Here is an 11,778-nt window from a genome sequence, read left to right as displayed (position 1 = left end):
GTTAATAATAAAAAGATTTTGTTAATAAAATGCAGATGGCAAAACAGATAAGAAAGACTGTCAAATGAATATTGACAATTAATTTATAAGTATTTTACATTTCTTGTGTTGTTGCAGTGGTTCAACAGTGTTACACAATTTTCTGATCTGTCCATTTATCATTGAAAAGGAACAAACAAAGAAATGCTGTTAAAGAAAAACAATAAAAATATGTTAAACTCAGACTGATGTCTGCACTGCAGCACTTTATATTGAGAAAAATGTAAAAAAAAAAAATGCAAGATATAATACTGCAGTTCAAATATATATACCGGTATATGCATAATGTTAAACGTCTAAATCAAACTAGAAAATATTTTCATCACGGTATACCATTAGTTACATTAGAGATAAGAAAATACGTAAGCATAAATAGATTAAGTTGGAAAAATTAAATACACCTTTTCTTCTATAAAAGAGTATTGTGCATCATCACAGCGAACAATATTTTGACCAGTTGATTTTCCTCGGTAGACTATACTCATAAAGAGTATAGTTTGGTCAGGGAGAGAGCTAGTATTTTAATGTATGTGTATTTTGTATGAACAGCAGTTCAAGCAGTTTGCTTGTCCGTGTTCTTGAAATGTGAACAGTAAATGTTGCCTCAGCATAATGGACGGGTAGACTAGCAACACCAAGCGCAAGACAAACTGTACATTTTAAGACATATTGCACTAAGCTTATGCCGCACATGCATTGGCAGAGAATCAATACCGCATTTCAACCTAAAAGCCTACACGGACAGTCGGACAGTAATTAGTAATTACAAATACAATCAGGTAGATCAGTAATTACTACAATCTATTATTAGTGTGGTTTCAAAGCAAGCCACACTTGGGTCACTGAAACAGCTACCACAATAGATGGTCCACATTCCATCACCAAAGGTAATAATAATAATAATAATAATAATAATAAATGAAATGTATATAGCGCTTAATATGGTACTCTAAGACGCTTTGGTAAAAGGTACGCTTTTAGGTAGGGAGACAGCATTGCACTATATACACAAATGTATATACATACCATATTCCCACGCCCAAAGAAACAATGTTCAACTTTCCTTTCACGGATGCTATTGTACAATTGGGATTATTTGAATGTAGCTCAACTTTCAGTATGTTATTCATATTGCTTTGTGCAAAAACAACCTCAGGGAAAAAACCCTACAGTGCACCCAATGACCTCGTACTTCTCTCCCATCACTTTGCTCAACCGCATCTTCAGGATCTGGCACTTGGGAAGCACCTCGCTGGAGACGGGTGGTTCTGAAAGGTGGTCCACCTCAGTCCTTTTGGGGACTATGGGTTTGGGGTGGTTCAGCACTACGACCGGTTGGTTCGGTCCCGGACGTATCACCGGCTGGCCCAGTCTCAACGGGGCTGGGTAAAGAAAAGCTTTGTGGCACAGCCCCCGCACGGGAGAGGGAATCCTCGTTTTTGAAAGCTTAGGGATCTTTTTTGTCCAGAAGTCCATCTGCATCCTTTCTAAAGAGACGGTGAGGAATTTTGAGGAGCTGTCCTCCCTCCTGAAGGCAGATTGTGGCAAGTGACCTTGACCGTCTCCAGCAACAGGAGAAATATTAGGCGTGTTGTTGATGCAGGCTTGCTGTTGAGCCGTCAAGGGCTCACGTTGGGTGGTGGGAATTTGATTATTTTGGTTACCGTCTTTCCCTTTAGTGCTGGAGGTTTCTTCCTTGACATAATATGTCTTAGCTTGTGTTTGAGTCTGTTGAGAACAATGTTTCGAAGGTGGACTTGTGACATCACAGGAGCCTTCGGTTAGTAATCCTTTTCCGGTACCAGCATTATCCTTTTTGTCCTCTGGCACACAGTGAATAGTTGACTCCACCTCCTCTTTGGGTTCAGTAATTGCCCCTCTTATTTCAGTGCGATCTGTAGACACCTGCACTGACGGGCTCTCCTTCCTCATAACTATTCCACGCAATTCCTTGACCAAGGGTCGTATTGAACTCTGTACCTCGTCCTGCTGTTGACTTAAAGAAAAAACGGATGAGATAACAGGAAAGGCCTCAAAACGCCTATTACAACCTGCCCCCGACGCTGACCAAATGGAGGACTTATGGGGAGATAAATTATCCTCCATCTTGGTTTGTTTGGTGGACTCAGGATCAAGCAGAAGGCTTCCAGGTCTCTTCAGCATGGTCATCAGTATAGTCGAATCCACGGCCACATTTTCCCTTTTGCACTCCGAGAAGATTTGCGTGGTTGTGCTGGCTAGGGCAGTGGTGGAAACGCTCGAGGAAATGGAAGGAGACGTTGTGTTTCGTCTTGTTTGGTCATTCCGCTTCAGTGGTTCTTCCTTTATCTCGGGAGTAGCTGTTGTCTTGTTACCGAGATCGTTGGGCTCCTCTTTCACAGCCACCTGTAACTCAGGGGGGAATGCGGTACATTCCACGACTGTGTTGTTTTCCCGGTGTGTCGGTTTACAGGACGACAGTGTTCCCTTGCTTGCCTGAATGGCAGCGCTGCGGATCTCCTTGGCCACCCAGCCAGTGATGACCGGTGTAGGGTATTCTGTGCGAGGTTTCAGTGTGACCGTCTGCGTTATGGGTGCATCCACGTCCTGCCTTGTTGGATAAACAGTGATTCTGGGCACCTTGGTTGGTAAAGCGTAGGGGATATCCACATTGCGGATCAGCGACTCTTTCAGTGTTCTTTTTGTACCAGACATGCCTCTCTGGAATGTGTTCAGGGCGGTTTGGGCTGCAATAGTCCGATAGGTGGCCGGTCGTTCTACATGAACGTCCTTTGCCGTGTATATTCTACGGTTAACGCTGCTTTTCTCCACATTACCCAACTTTTGGAGGTGTTGATGGTTCACAGCGGATGACAAGGGGTTCACTGATGCGGAATGTGGTAACACTGTGTCGTCCAGCACAGATTTATTTTCTTGTTGAGACACAAGTCTCAGCTTCAATTCCTTTGTACCGTTGACGGTCTTCACCTCAATCAGCTCCACCATGCAGCCGGCAGGGATGGAGACTTCTTCTGGAAGTGGGACCGTTAGAGCCATATTATGCTGAACAAAGTTTTTCCCTGGTGACATTAGCTCTGAGCTCAGTTTGGGGGCGTGGATAACGTTCAAGTCTACCCTTCTGCGGTGCTGTCTGCCTTTGTTGCCGTGGTCATTTCTCGCAACAGGGACTGGTATTCTAACCTTTACAGTGGGCACGCTAGTTCTATGAACGCCAGGCGCAAACGCAGTCGAGAGAGAAAGTGTCTCTGGTAAGGTCGTCTGAGCATGGTTTAACTCTGGGCCAGCATCTTTACTGTGCAAGCGCTCAACGTGTTTCAATAGGTGCGCCCTCCTCATATACCCTTGTCCACAGAACTGGCATCTGAACGGGAACTTGTGCTGTAGCAAATGAATCTCCAGCTCCTTCTTACTGTAGGAGACGTGATTGCAGTAAAAGCAGTAAAAGGGAGTACCATGCTCCCGCATGTGATTCTCAAAATCTTCAGTCTGTGTAGAGGCAAATCCGCATTTCTCACAATACAAAACTTTAGGTGAAGTCAAGAGACCATTCAAACCCAATGAGTCCTGCCGATGCAAAAGAGATTCCGGCCCTTTCGGATACTTGACGTGATTCATGATAAGCTGTTTATGTTCAGTCTGCAGGTTGCTCCATAACAGAGGGTTCATTATTTACAATGCAAAACATCCATCTCCGTATACAGGCAGATATTCCAGGGTGGTGTTGCTGGTCCCGTCCGATCCCTGTGAACATACACCAATAACACCGTTTTATTATCCATAATGTTTAAAATACAGGTTTCGAGACGACAAAACATTGCAGGAAAAAAAATGGGGTTGTTGAAGCCCCTCCCCTCTCATCACAAACGAGAATCAAAGATTTTGTTTCGATGTGATTTACACGTCTTACAATTAACCAACGTACGGGATTGAATCCGATAACAATAAGCGTTAGAATACCGTGTTATTAACTCTATATCATGGATACTCTAGGAAACATCCACACACCTAGAATAGCACCACAAAGAGGAAGGCCCTTGCTACGACCGAGTGTTATGAATATCAAAACCGACATAACGTTATCTCTAATGTGTTACGTTATATGTTAACACCAACCTGAAATCCGGTGTGCGAAACACCGGGAGCTTCATCGATATAAATCCATCTTTTATAAACCTCCAAAAATCCTCAGATTAGAACCAAATGTATTCAGGATAGAGCTCTACTGCTGACTGTTCACGGTGTGTGTCACAATTTGCGTAAAGTGTAGCCATTCTCAGAAGTGTTTCGTTGGAGAAAACGTAAGTAAACCTCGTAAATTACGCCACCAGCGTAACGCTCTCCCCTGGCCAAACTCCCGTTAGCAACCCTCGTCCCGTTATACTAACACAGAAATAATAAGGTACATACGCCCATTTTTTATATATGTATCTATTTGATTATATTTGGTCGACGAAGGGCAGGGTATGTATTAGTTTAGGAATTGATGTTTGCATTTCCGTCAACAGTGCAGTAATGGCATTTTCCTTGCGTTGACACAGGAAGTAGTCAGAGCTTCTGCTGAACGCCACACACCGTGGACTTGGTGTGTAAGAACACGCGCCGTAATGAACACGTAATTTGCAGCATATGTAACTGAAATGTAAAGAAAATATAGTTATGATGTTTATTAGACTAAACAGACGACTCTCTGGCATAGTTTCACTATCTCTGGCGTTACAAAGGTGAGCCGGTTTTCCAACTTTGGGCAATGCAACACAATCCTGCATTGATTGCACCTTGCATTAATGCTCAATATGATGTGCGCTGTAGGATGCATGTTTGCATACTAACGCCTGCAGAATCAGATACAGTATGACCTTGAGTGTGTCTTATACTTCTTACCAGATTTGAGTTCTGCATGTGACTACATTTCCATAGCGGTCACTGCAATATACAATGCATTCCCTCCAAGATTTTATTTTGAGATATCCTCATACTGTAGCCCGTGTAAGGTTCGCCATGACTTTTGGCAAACGTGATTCTAGGATTTGCACACGTGTTGTTTTTCATAATGACACAACACTGGCATTCATTTGACCCTCCCACCCGTTTGTATAAACAATGCGCGCTGGCTTCCTGGTTAAAACTAACTCAAGATTGCCAGAACGCAAGACCGTTCCTTAATCCACTGAAAGTTTCGTTGATCTGTACGAAGACATACAGTTAACTCGCGAAGAATGGCTTCGGATTCGGTGACCCAGTTCGACTTGATCGTGATCGGCGGTGGTTCTGGGGGTCTGGCAGGCGCACGGAGAGCCGCCGAACTAGGAGCGTCCACCGCGGTGATAGAGAGCCACAAACTCGGAGGTACCTGCGTGAGTAACAACAGTTATCATGGATAAGTTGTCATTGCACTGTCTCGGTTGTTTTAGCTGCTGCATTCCTGCCTCATACCCAACCGCCGGCACCCAGTAAGGTGTGTTTCTGTTTAAACAATCTGGCAAGGAACCAGGGCAAATGTATGTTTTGTATGGAGCGTGATCTGTGCGGATCGCTTTAAAAAAAAAAAAGTTAATAACAATTTGACAACAAATACTGAGACAACAAAGAACCTTTTATGAAACTATCTTTCTTTCTTTGATCAGGATTGTTGTATTTTGATCCCAATGGTATTTGTTTCCCCTCTCAAGGTCAATGTTGGCTGTGTCCCAAAAAAGGTAATGTATTTAATCAATCCCTATTCAGTGTTTTCATGAAAACTTTGTCCTGGTATTGACCTCAAGAGAGGGGGCGGGGTGTATGTGAAGGCCTACCTTAATACATGTACTACATAGTGGCTCTTGTTTATTGACAGTGCGATCAGTTTTAAAGGATTACTTTACAACACTTAACTATTTGAACTAGTTAAGAATTTAGCAGAAGCTTTTATCCAAAGCGACATGGGATTGAGAAGTATGGTATTCAGGAGAAGGAAGGGCTTATGCCTACAAACTGGTGTTACAGCGGCAAGTGCTTGCTGATGGTTTTGCCTCGCTTAACGTGATCTCGTTCCACAGGTTATGTGGAACGCCGCTGTCCACGCAGAGTACCTCCACGATCACTCCGATTACGGGTTTGAAGTCGGACATTCAAATTTCAACTGGGGGTAAGTTTAACCTCGAGCCGTCACATTTGTACTGGCTGTTGGACAGCTGATTTGCATGCAGTTGTTGCTTTTCACTCTCCCGCTGGCCTCTTTTGGCTTCTTTGGAGTACAGAGTTCCCTATCTCATCAGGCAGTTGATCCGGGGTGTGTTGTTCTTTGCCGTGTCATGGTTGACCGGGAGAATAGGTGCGGTGCTGTGGCGTAACTGAGGGAAACACTAGGGAATTATTCAACAAGGAAGCAACTTCCTCTATGAGAAGAAGGAAGTACAGGTTTTAAGCAGCAAATGGTGACAAACATTTTCTTTCACAGGATGGATGCAGAAAACTCCTAGTGATGACTGAGTGAGGACACTTCAATATGTAGGGTGTCTCTGTAAGACGCAATAAAATTACCTTAATAAAGATACAAATATATTTGTGGTTCTCTTTACAGAACCCTCAAGACCAAAAGGGATGCTTATATCAGTCGGCTGAACGACATTTACCGCAATAACCTTGATAAGGTTGGTTCAATCACATGTCCTTAACTGTACCTTCCCAGCCTGGCGCCTAAATCGCAATAACCACATGATGGGTGATGTCATAAATGTCTTCGCTAGCACTGTGAGACATAATAGAATATACTGTACAACTCCCCATGTAAGTAACATTTGATCACAAAGTAACGATTTATCACCACCTGTCTCTTGAAGGCTGAAATAGAGACGATTGAAGGCCATGCCAGCTTCACAGATGATGCTGAGCCTACCGTCGAGGTGAACGGAAAAAAGTACACGGCGTCACACATCCTTATCGCCACCGGAGGGCGCCCTACCGAAATGAGCGACGATCAAATTCCAGGTAATGAAGTTGTGCTTGCAGTAGTTGATCGTGGTGTGAATGTGGAAAATGTCGGATAATAACATAATCAAGAGTAACTGGAGTGACTTTAAAGTAGCTGAGATGGTTTTTGTTATTTTTATATAACAGGTGCAAGTCTGGGCATCACAAGCGATGGCTTTTTTCAGTTAGAGACGCTGCCAAGGTAAGTCTACATGTGTGACGCAAAAGTCTTTCACGTGATTTTGTTCCCTGGTTCTATCAAATGTTTCCCCAATAGACGCAGTGTGGTTGTTGGCGCAGGATACATTGCTGTCGAGATGGCAGGGATTTTATCCGCCCTGGGGTCTAAAACCTCCCTCATAATTAGACAGACTGAGGTAAGAAACGTGTTATTAACCTATCTAATGCGTACATCTTGGACACTCTTCAGCTAGCTTGTGTACGAGACTCTAATGTGTGCTTTGCTGTGCTCACATTGCTGCTGGTAAGTTTGCCCTTAGCCTTGTCCATCAAAAAGGTGGTGAGGTACGTCACATTGGATGGAAAATTTAGGCTGGATGCATAATTTGTGACAACTTTTTTTATTCTGAGGGCTGAAATGTTTAAATTATTTATTTATTTGAATAATATTTATACTTATTTTACTCGAATCGCACATCTTTTCTCTCCTCATTCCACGTCTGTGCACACAGGTGTTAAGGACCTTTGACAGCTTGATAAGTGCAAATTGCACGAAAGAAATAGAAAACTCTGGAATAGACTTGTGGAAGAACACGCAGGTCAAGTCGGTGAGGAGATCGGCCGGCGGCCTTGAAGTCACGCTCACCACCAAGGACCCTGAGAAGAAGGGCGGGGAGGAGGAGATCAGCACCATCGAAGAGGTCGACTGCCTCTTATGGGCCATCGGAAGGGAACCCAACACGACTGGCATCCACACTAGCCAGATGGTAACCAGTCTGTTTCCCCTCAGTGCCTGTACTTTATAATTGATGAAACCGACCAATTTAAACTACCGCTACTTGTATGTGAATTGTGCACTTTATGCAAAACCGACCATCTCCTTTCGGCAATGGACTAGAAAAGCATAATAAGATGTAGTACTTGTGTAAATTGTTAGATCGTATTTTCAATACAAATGAGGACAGATAATTACCGGTAGAAGTAATTCAAATGATCTTAGTCGATATTGCATGATAGGCATTTCAGAAATCTGTTTATATTTATGAAAATACAAGGAATTTTCTTGTTGAAACCTTGTCTAAACCATGTGAAAGATTGAAAATGTATAACTCATTAGATATCAAATTATAGGCCAAAGGTGTTAAGCCTGAAAGCTAAACTGTTAAAATGACCTATTTTGGAATTGGCATATGCCAGAGATCTACTTGGATCAAGATTAATACAATTCGGAAAAATCGATCAAGGATTTGATGTGACTTATTGATGCAGAACATAATGCACTTATTATGCCCCCCCCCCCTTTTTTTTCCTTAATGATATTTTACCCTTTGATTATGCTGCTTCAGCTCATTATTATTATTCTTCAGCTCATACAGAGAGAATCAGTATTTTGGCTAACTCGGTGACGTGTGTCTGTTAAAAAATTTACAGGGAATTGAGACAGACAAGAGGGGCCATATTGTGGTGGATGAGTTCCAGAACACCAGCCGCCCTGGGATCTACGCCCTGGGAGACGTCTGTGGCAAGGCCCTGCTGACACCCGGTAAGATCCGGGTTTTACAAAACAAATTGAAACAAGCCTTCTTTGTCTTAGGGAAATCTGGCTTTTTCTGTTCATTATCTGATCATATCAAATCCTTTGGATACGGATCGAGTTCAGTGATTTCAAAATCTGTTGGGTCGGCCACCGGCTAATGTGTGTTCAGTGGTCTTCCTGTGGGCGTGTGCTTTGATTTGGTTGGTTGGTTGATGTTCTGACGTCATCTGATTTATTTATTTATTTTTTATGGACAGTGGCCATCGCTGCCGGCAGGAAGCTGGCTCACAGACTGTTTGACGGCAAAGCTGACTCCAAGGTTGATTACTCTACCATTCCCACCGTCGTGTTCGCCCATCCGCCGATAGGAACCGTGGGCCTGACAGAGGGTGAGCCGCCTGTTTATGGTTTGCAGCTGATGGGGGGAATGCAATGTTAGTTAGCGGGCTTTAAATCAGTGTATACTCCCATGAAACAAAAAAGTCTATGAGTTTCCTTTGTGTAAGGGATGAGCCCTTTTTATATCTAAACAGGGATGGGTCCTCTTCCATAGAGCCCACTATGTGGCACCGGCATGTTTATACAGTGGCCCAGTAGGGACAAACAGTCCAGAGAGTTTTAGGAAATAATTAATTTGGCTTACAGTTCTAGGAAGGCGCGGGATGGGGGGCATGTAATCACCATGGCTATGAAATTGTAGTACCGTAGAAACCTTATAATAAAGCAATGTTATACATAAAATGTACCTTGGCATTATACTATGTGTGTCCCAGAAGCGTACCCCTTTGTGGCGTGGACAGCAAAATCAACCTCTGGCCAGGACAGAGCTCCACGCATTCGCACACACCGCGGCGTATATATTATGTATACATACTACATGTGTCCGGGAAGCTCCAGCCTCTTTGGACGTGCCTAATATGGTCAATGAAGATGAGTTTAAGCTCCGTCCATTCACAATAATATTCTACGCGTTTAGAGGATGAGTTTATAATCTTGCTTCACACACTTTTTAACCAGAGTCTAAAATAGTGACTGGGTTTGCCGTGGTTATGAAGTGGGTGTGTATTCTTTGATACATCCATGTTTTGGGGACGTTTTTAACTCGCTTCCCTGTTCTATAAATAGGAAATCACTCTTTCAGAGAAAGCTAGCATCGGAAAAATCGAAACCTTTCCGGTTCAACCGCACACACACACAGTCGTGTGATCAAAAGTACAAATTTATTTACGTATCAGAGTGTAAATAAACACTGGCTTGTAGCGTTGACTGCTATCGAGATGAATGAAGGTTACATCTGGGGCCTATGAAAAAGAGTCCTGATTCTGATGGATTAAACAGATTTATTCGCAGTCTAGAGCAGTCAGGAATCGACCTTGGTGCCATGCAAGTGTCGTTTTGTAACAAAATTGTAGACTAAATAACTATATACCATTCATAAATCTATTAAGGAACCACATTACCTGACACTTCGCTACTCTATGCTGTCATAAGGGATGACATCATTTTGGAAGGTCCTATTGGCACCTTACACAATACAGGCCACCATTGTGATGTGAAGGGTCAGGTAAGGGCAGTCTCCATAGCAGTTGGCGCTAACAACAAACATTCATTTTGGGGACATCTAAAACGTCAATGCCACCTGCTACTCAGTTATACTGACTGGTCCTTGAGCAAATGCGCTTTGTATATAGTATAGCGGAACGGGCAATATATCAAGCATCTCTATATTTGCAATAAGTGATGATGTGTTACTTATATTTGAAGGATTTACAAGTGTCTCCCAAATGACCAATTGTTTAATAATTGCCCATCTTTTTCCGCTATATTTTGTTTGGCAAACGGTCCTCATTGTGACCTCTGTGTGTGTGTGTTTGTTTCACAGAGGAGGCGGTCACAAGCCGAGGGAAGGACAACGTGAAGACTTACACAACGTCCTTCACGCCGATGTACCACGCCATGACCAGCAGGAAGTCCCAGTGCGTCATGAAGCTGGTGTGTGTGGGCCCCGAGGAAAAGGTAAGCGGCGCAAGCGTTGTCTGTGTGACATCATTTCCTGCCTTACACTAATGGCATTCCTTTGTGAGTCATTGGCTATTGGTCAGTGGTCATTGTCATTGTTGTCGTGTCATTGCGTCACCAATCACGGGCAATAGGCTTGCACTGTCAGTCCAAGGCTTTGTTTTAGCTTGGAATGGTTCCGCAAATAGTAGTAAGTATTTTGAAAAGATTAATGTAAAACTGATATTGACCAGAGTACTAAATTGCAACTGACCTGAATTGATTGTCACTGGACCAGTGTATTGCTGTTCTAAACTTCGACCAAGGGAGAACGCCATGCCTGTTTCTGCATCTATTAAAGAGCCAGTTTAATATATGGCTCTTTAATGTGTATGTATTCTAGGAATCAGACAATTCTCAGTGAGTGCAGCTCACTGAGAATGCAAGTGTGGTTCTGCTGCGTTCGCTAGGTGGTGGGGCTGCACATGCAGGGCCTGGGCTGCGACGAGATGCTGCAGGGCTTCGCTGTGGCCGTGAAGATGGGCGCCACCAAGGCCGACTTCGACAGGACAATCGCCATCCACCCCACCTCCTCGGAGGAGTTCGTCACCATGCGTTAATGGCAAAGTAACATAATTGAGCTCCCACGGCATGGGGAAAACTCACTACACTCTTCTCGACCCACGTAAGGCAAAGTCCTGATGACATATAACCAAGGCAAATGATTTGACTTTACAATGCAAATCACAGACTTTCTTTCGTCCCTAATGCCTAATTTGTTTGATTATAATTACTATAGTTACAGCAAGCTTCCATGGTACTGTGGGTTTTATAAGCGGTGAAAATTGATTTTTTTTAAATACTTATGACTTATGCTAGTGAATGACTGTTTAAATGAAGTGATAGCTCTATATGTGGCTATAAAGTCGTTGCAATTATCCTTTAGTGTGCATGTGTACAATTTGTGAGTCATTTGTTAAATTAACACTGCTTCCTCTCACTGCTACAGTGGGTCACAATGTTTTTTCTGTACTGTTTACAAACATAAATAAAAGCTTGTTATTTTCTTTCTTAAA

At 43.1% G+C, this 11,778-nt stretch overlaps 2 protein-coding genes and 1 long non-coding RNA gene across 5 annotated transcripts; 2 read left to right on the top strand and 1 right to left on the bottom strand.

The window, feature by feature from the left end:
* Positions 1–435: 435 nt before the first annotated feature.
* LOC132466102 (uncharacterized) lies at positions 436–1,171 on the top strand. The gene is made up of 2 exons (XR_009527742.1): positions 436–926; positions 1,021–1,171. It is a non-coding gene; the product is annotated as an uncharacterized LOC132466102 (long non-coding RNA).
* LOC132466099 (uncharacterized) lies at positions 1,025–4,329 on the bottom strand. The gene is made up of 2 exons (XM_060063141.1): positions 4,153–4,329; positions 1,025–3,780 (listed from the first exon to the last, which is right to left on the bottom strand). Exon 2 carries the CDS (start codon positions 3,703–3,705, stop codon positions 1,192–1,194), a length of 2,514 nt encoding a protein of 837 aa, XP_059919124.1. The 5' UTR covers positions 3,706–3,780; positions 4,153–4,329; the 3' UTR covers positions 1,025–1,191.
* A 253-nt stretch (positions 4,330–4,582) lies between these two features.
* Positions 4,583–11,778, top strand: gsr (glutathione reductase). 3 transcript variants are annotated; one of them, XM_060063142.1, is made up of 13 exons: positions 4,583–4,760; positions 5,234–5,393; positions 5,709–5,735; positions 6,075–6,163; positions 6,599–6,668; positions 6,858–7,005; positions 7,135–7,189; positions 7,265–7,364; positions 7,680–7,934; positions 8,599–8,710; positions 8,962–9,093; positions 10,587–10,720; positions 11,173–11,778. In XM_060063142.1, exons 1-13 carry the CDS (start codon positions 4,696–4,698, stop codon positions 11,320–11,322), a joined length of 1,497 nt encoding a protein of 498 aa, XP_059919125.1. In that variant the 5' UTR covers positions 4,583–4,695; the 3' UTR covers positions 11,323–11,778. The 3 variants fall into 3 exon arrangements, with proteins under 3 accessions (XP_059919125.1, XP_059919126.1, XP_059919127.1); XM_060063143.1 differs by lacking the exon at positions 4,583–4,760 and having other exon boundaries at positions 5,120–5,393; XM_060063144.1 differs by lacking the exon at positions 4,583–4,760 and having other exon boundaries at positions 5,247–5,385.

The sequence above is a fragment of the Gadus macrocephalus genome, chromosome 10, assembly GCF_031168955.1.
Source record: "Gadus macrocephalus chromosome 10, ASM3116895v1".
Classification (NCBI taxonomy): Eukaryota; Metazoa; Chordata; class Actinopteri; order Gadiformes; family Gadidae; genus Gadus; species Gadus macrocephalus.
Note: the sequence above shows the minus strand (reverse complement) of the source record. Positions and strands in the feature narration are given on the sequence as shown.

What these genes read in the sequence shown, in the direction of transcription:
- LOC132466099 (XM_060063141.1), bottom strand. Translation starts at nt 3,705, where the DNA reads ATGAACCCTCTGTTATGGAGCAACCTGCAGACTGAACATAAACAGCTT.
- gsr (XM_060063142.1), top strand. Translation starts at nt 4,696, where the DNA reads ATGATGTTTATTAGACTAAACAGACGACTCTCTGGCATAGTTTCACTA. An exon ending in ACAAACTCGGAGGTACCTGC is followed by an intron (nt 5,394 to 5,708) that starts GTGAGTAACAAC and finishes TCCCCTCTCAAG; the next exon opens with GTCAATGTTGGCTGTGTCCC. An exon ending in TCATAATTAGACAGACTGAG is followed by an intron (nt 7,365 to 7,679) that starts GTAAGAAACGTG and finishes CTGTGCACACAG; the next exon opens with GTGTTAAGGACCTTTGACAG.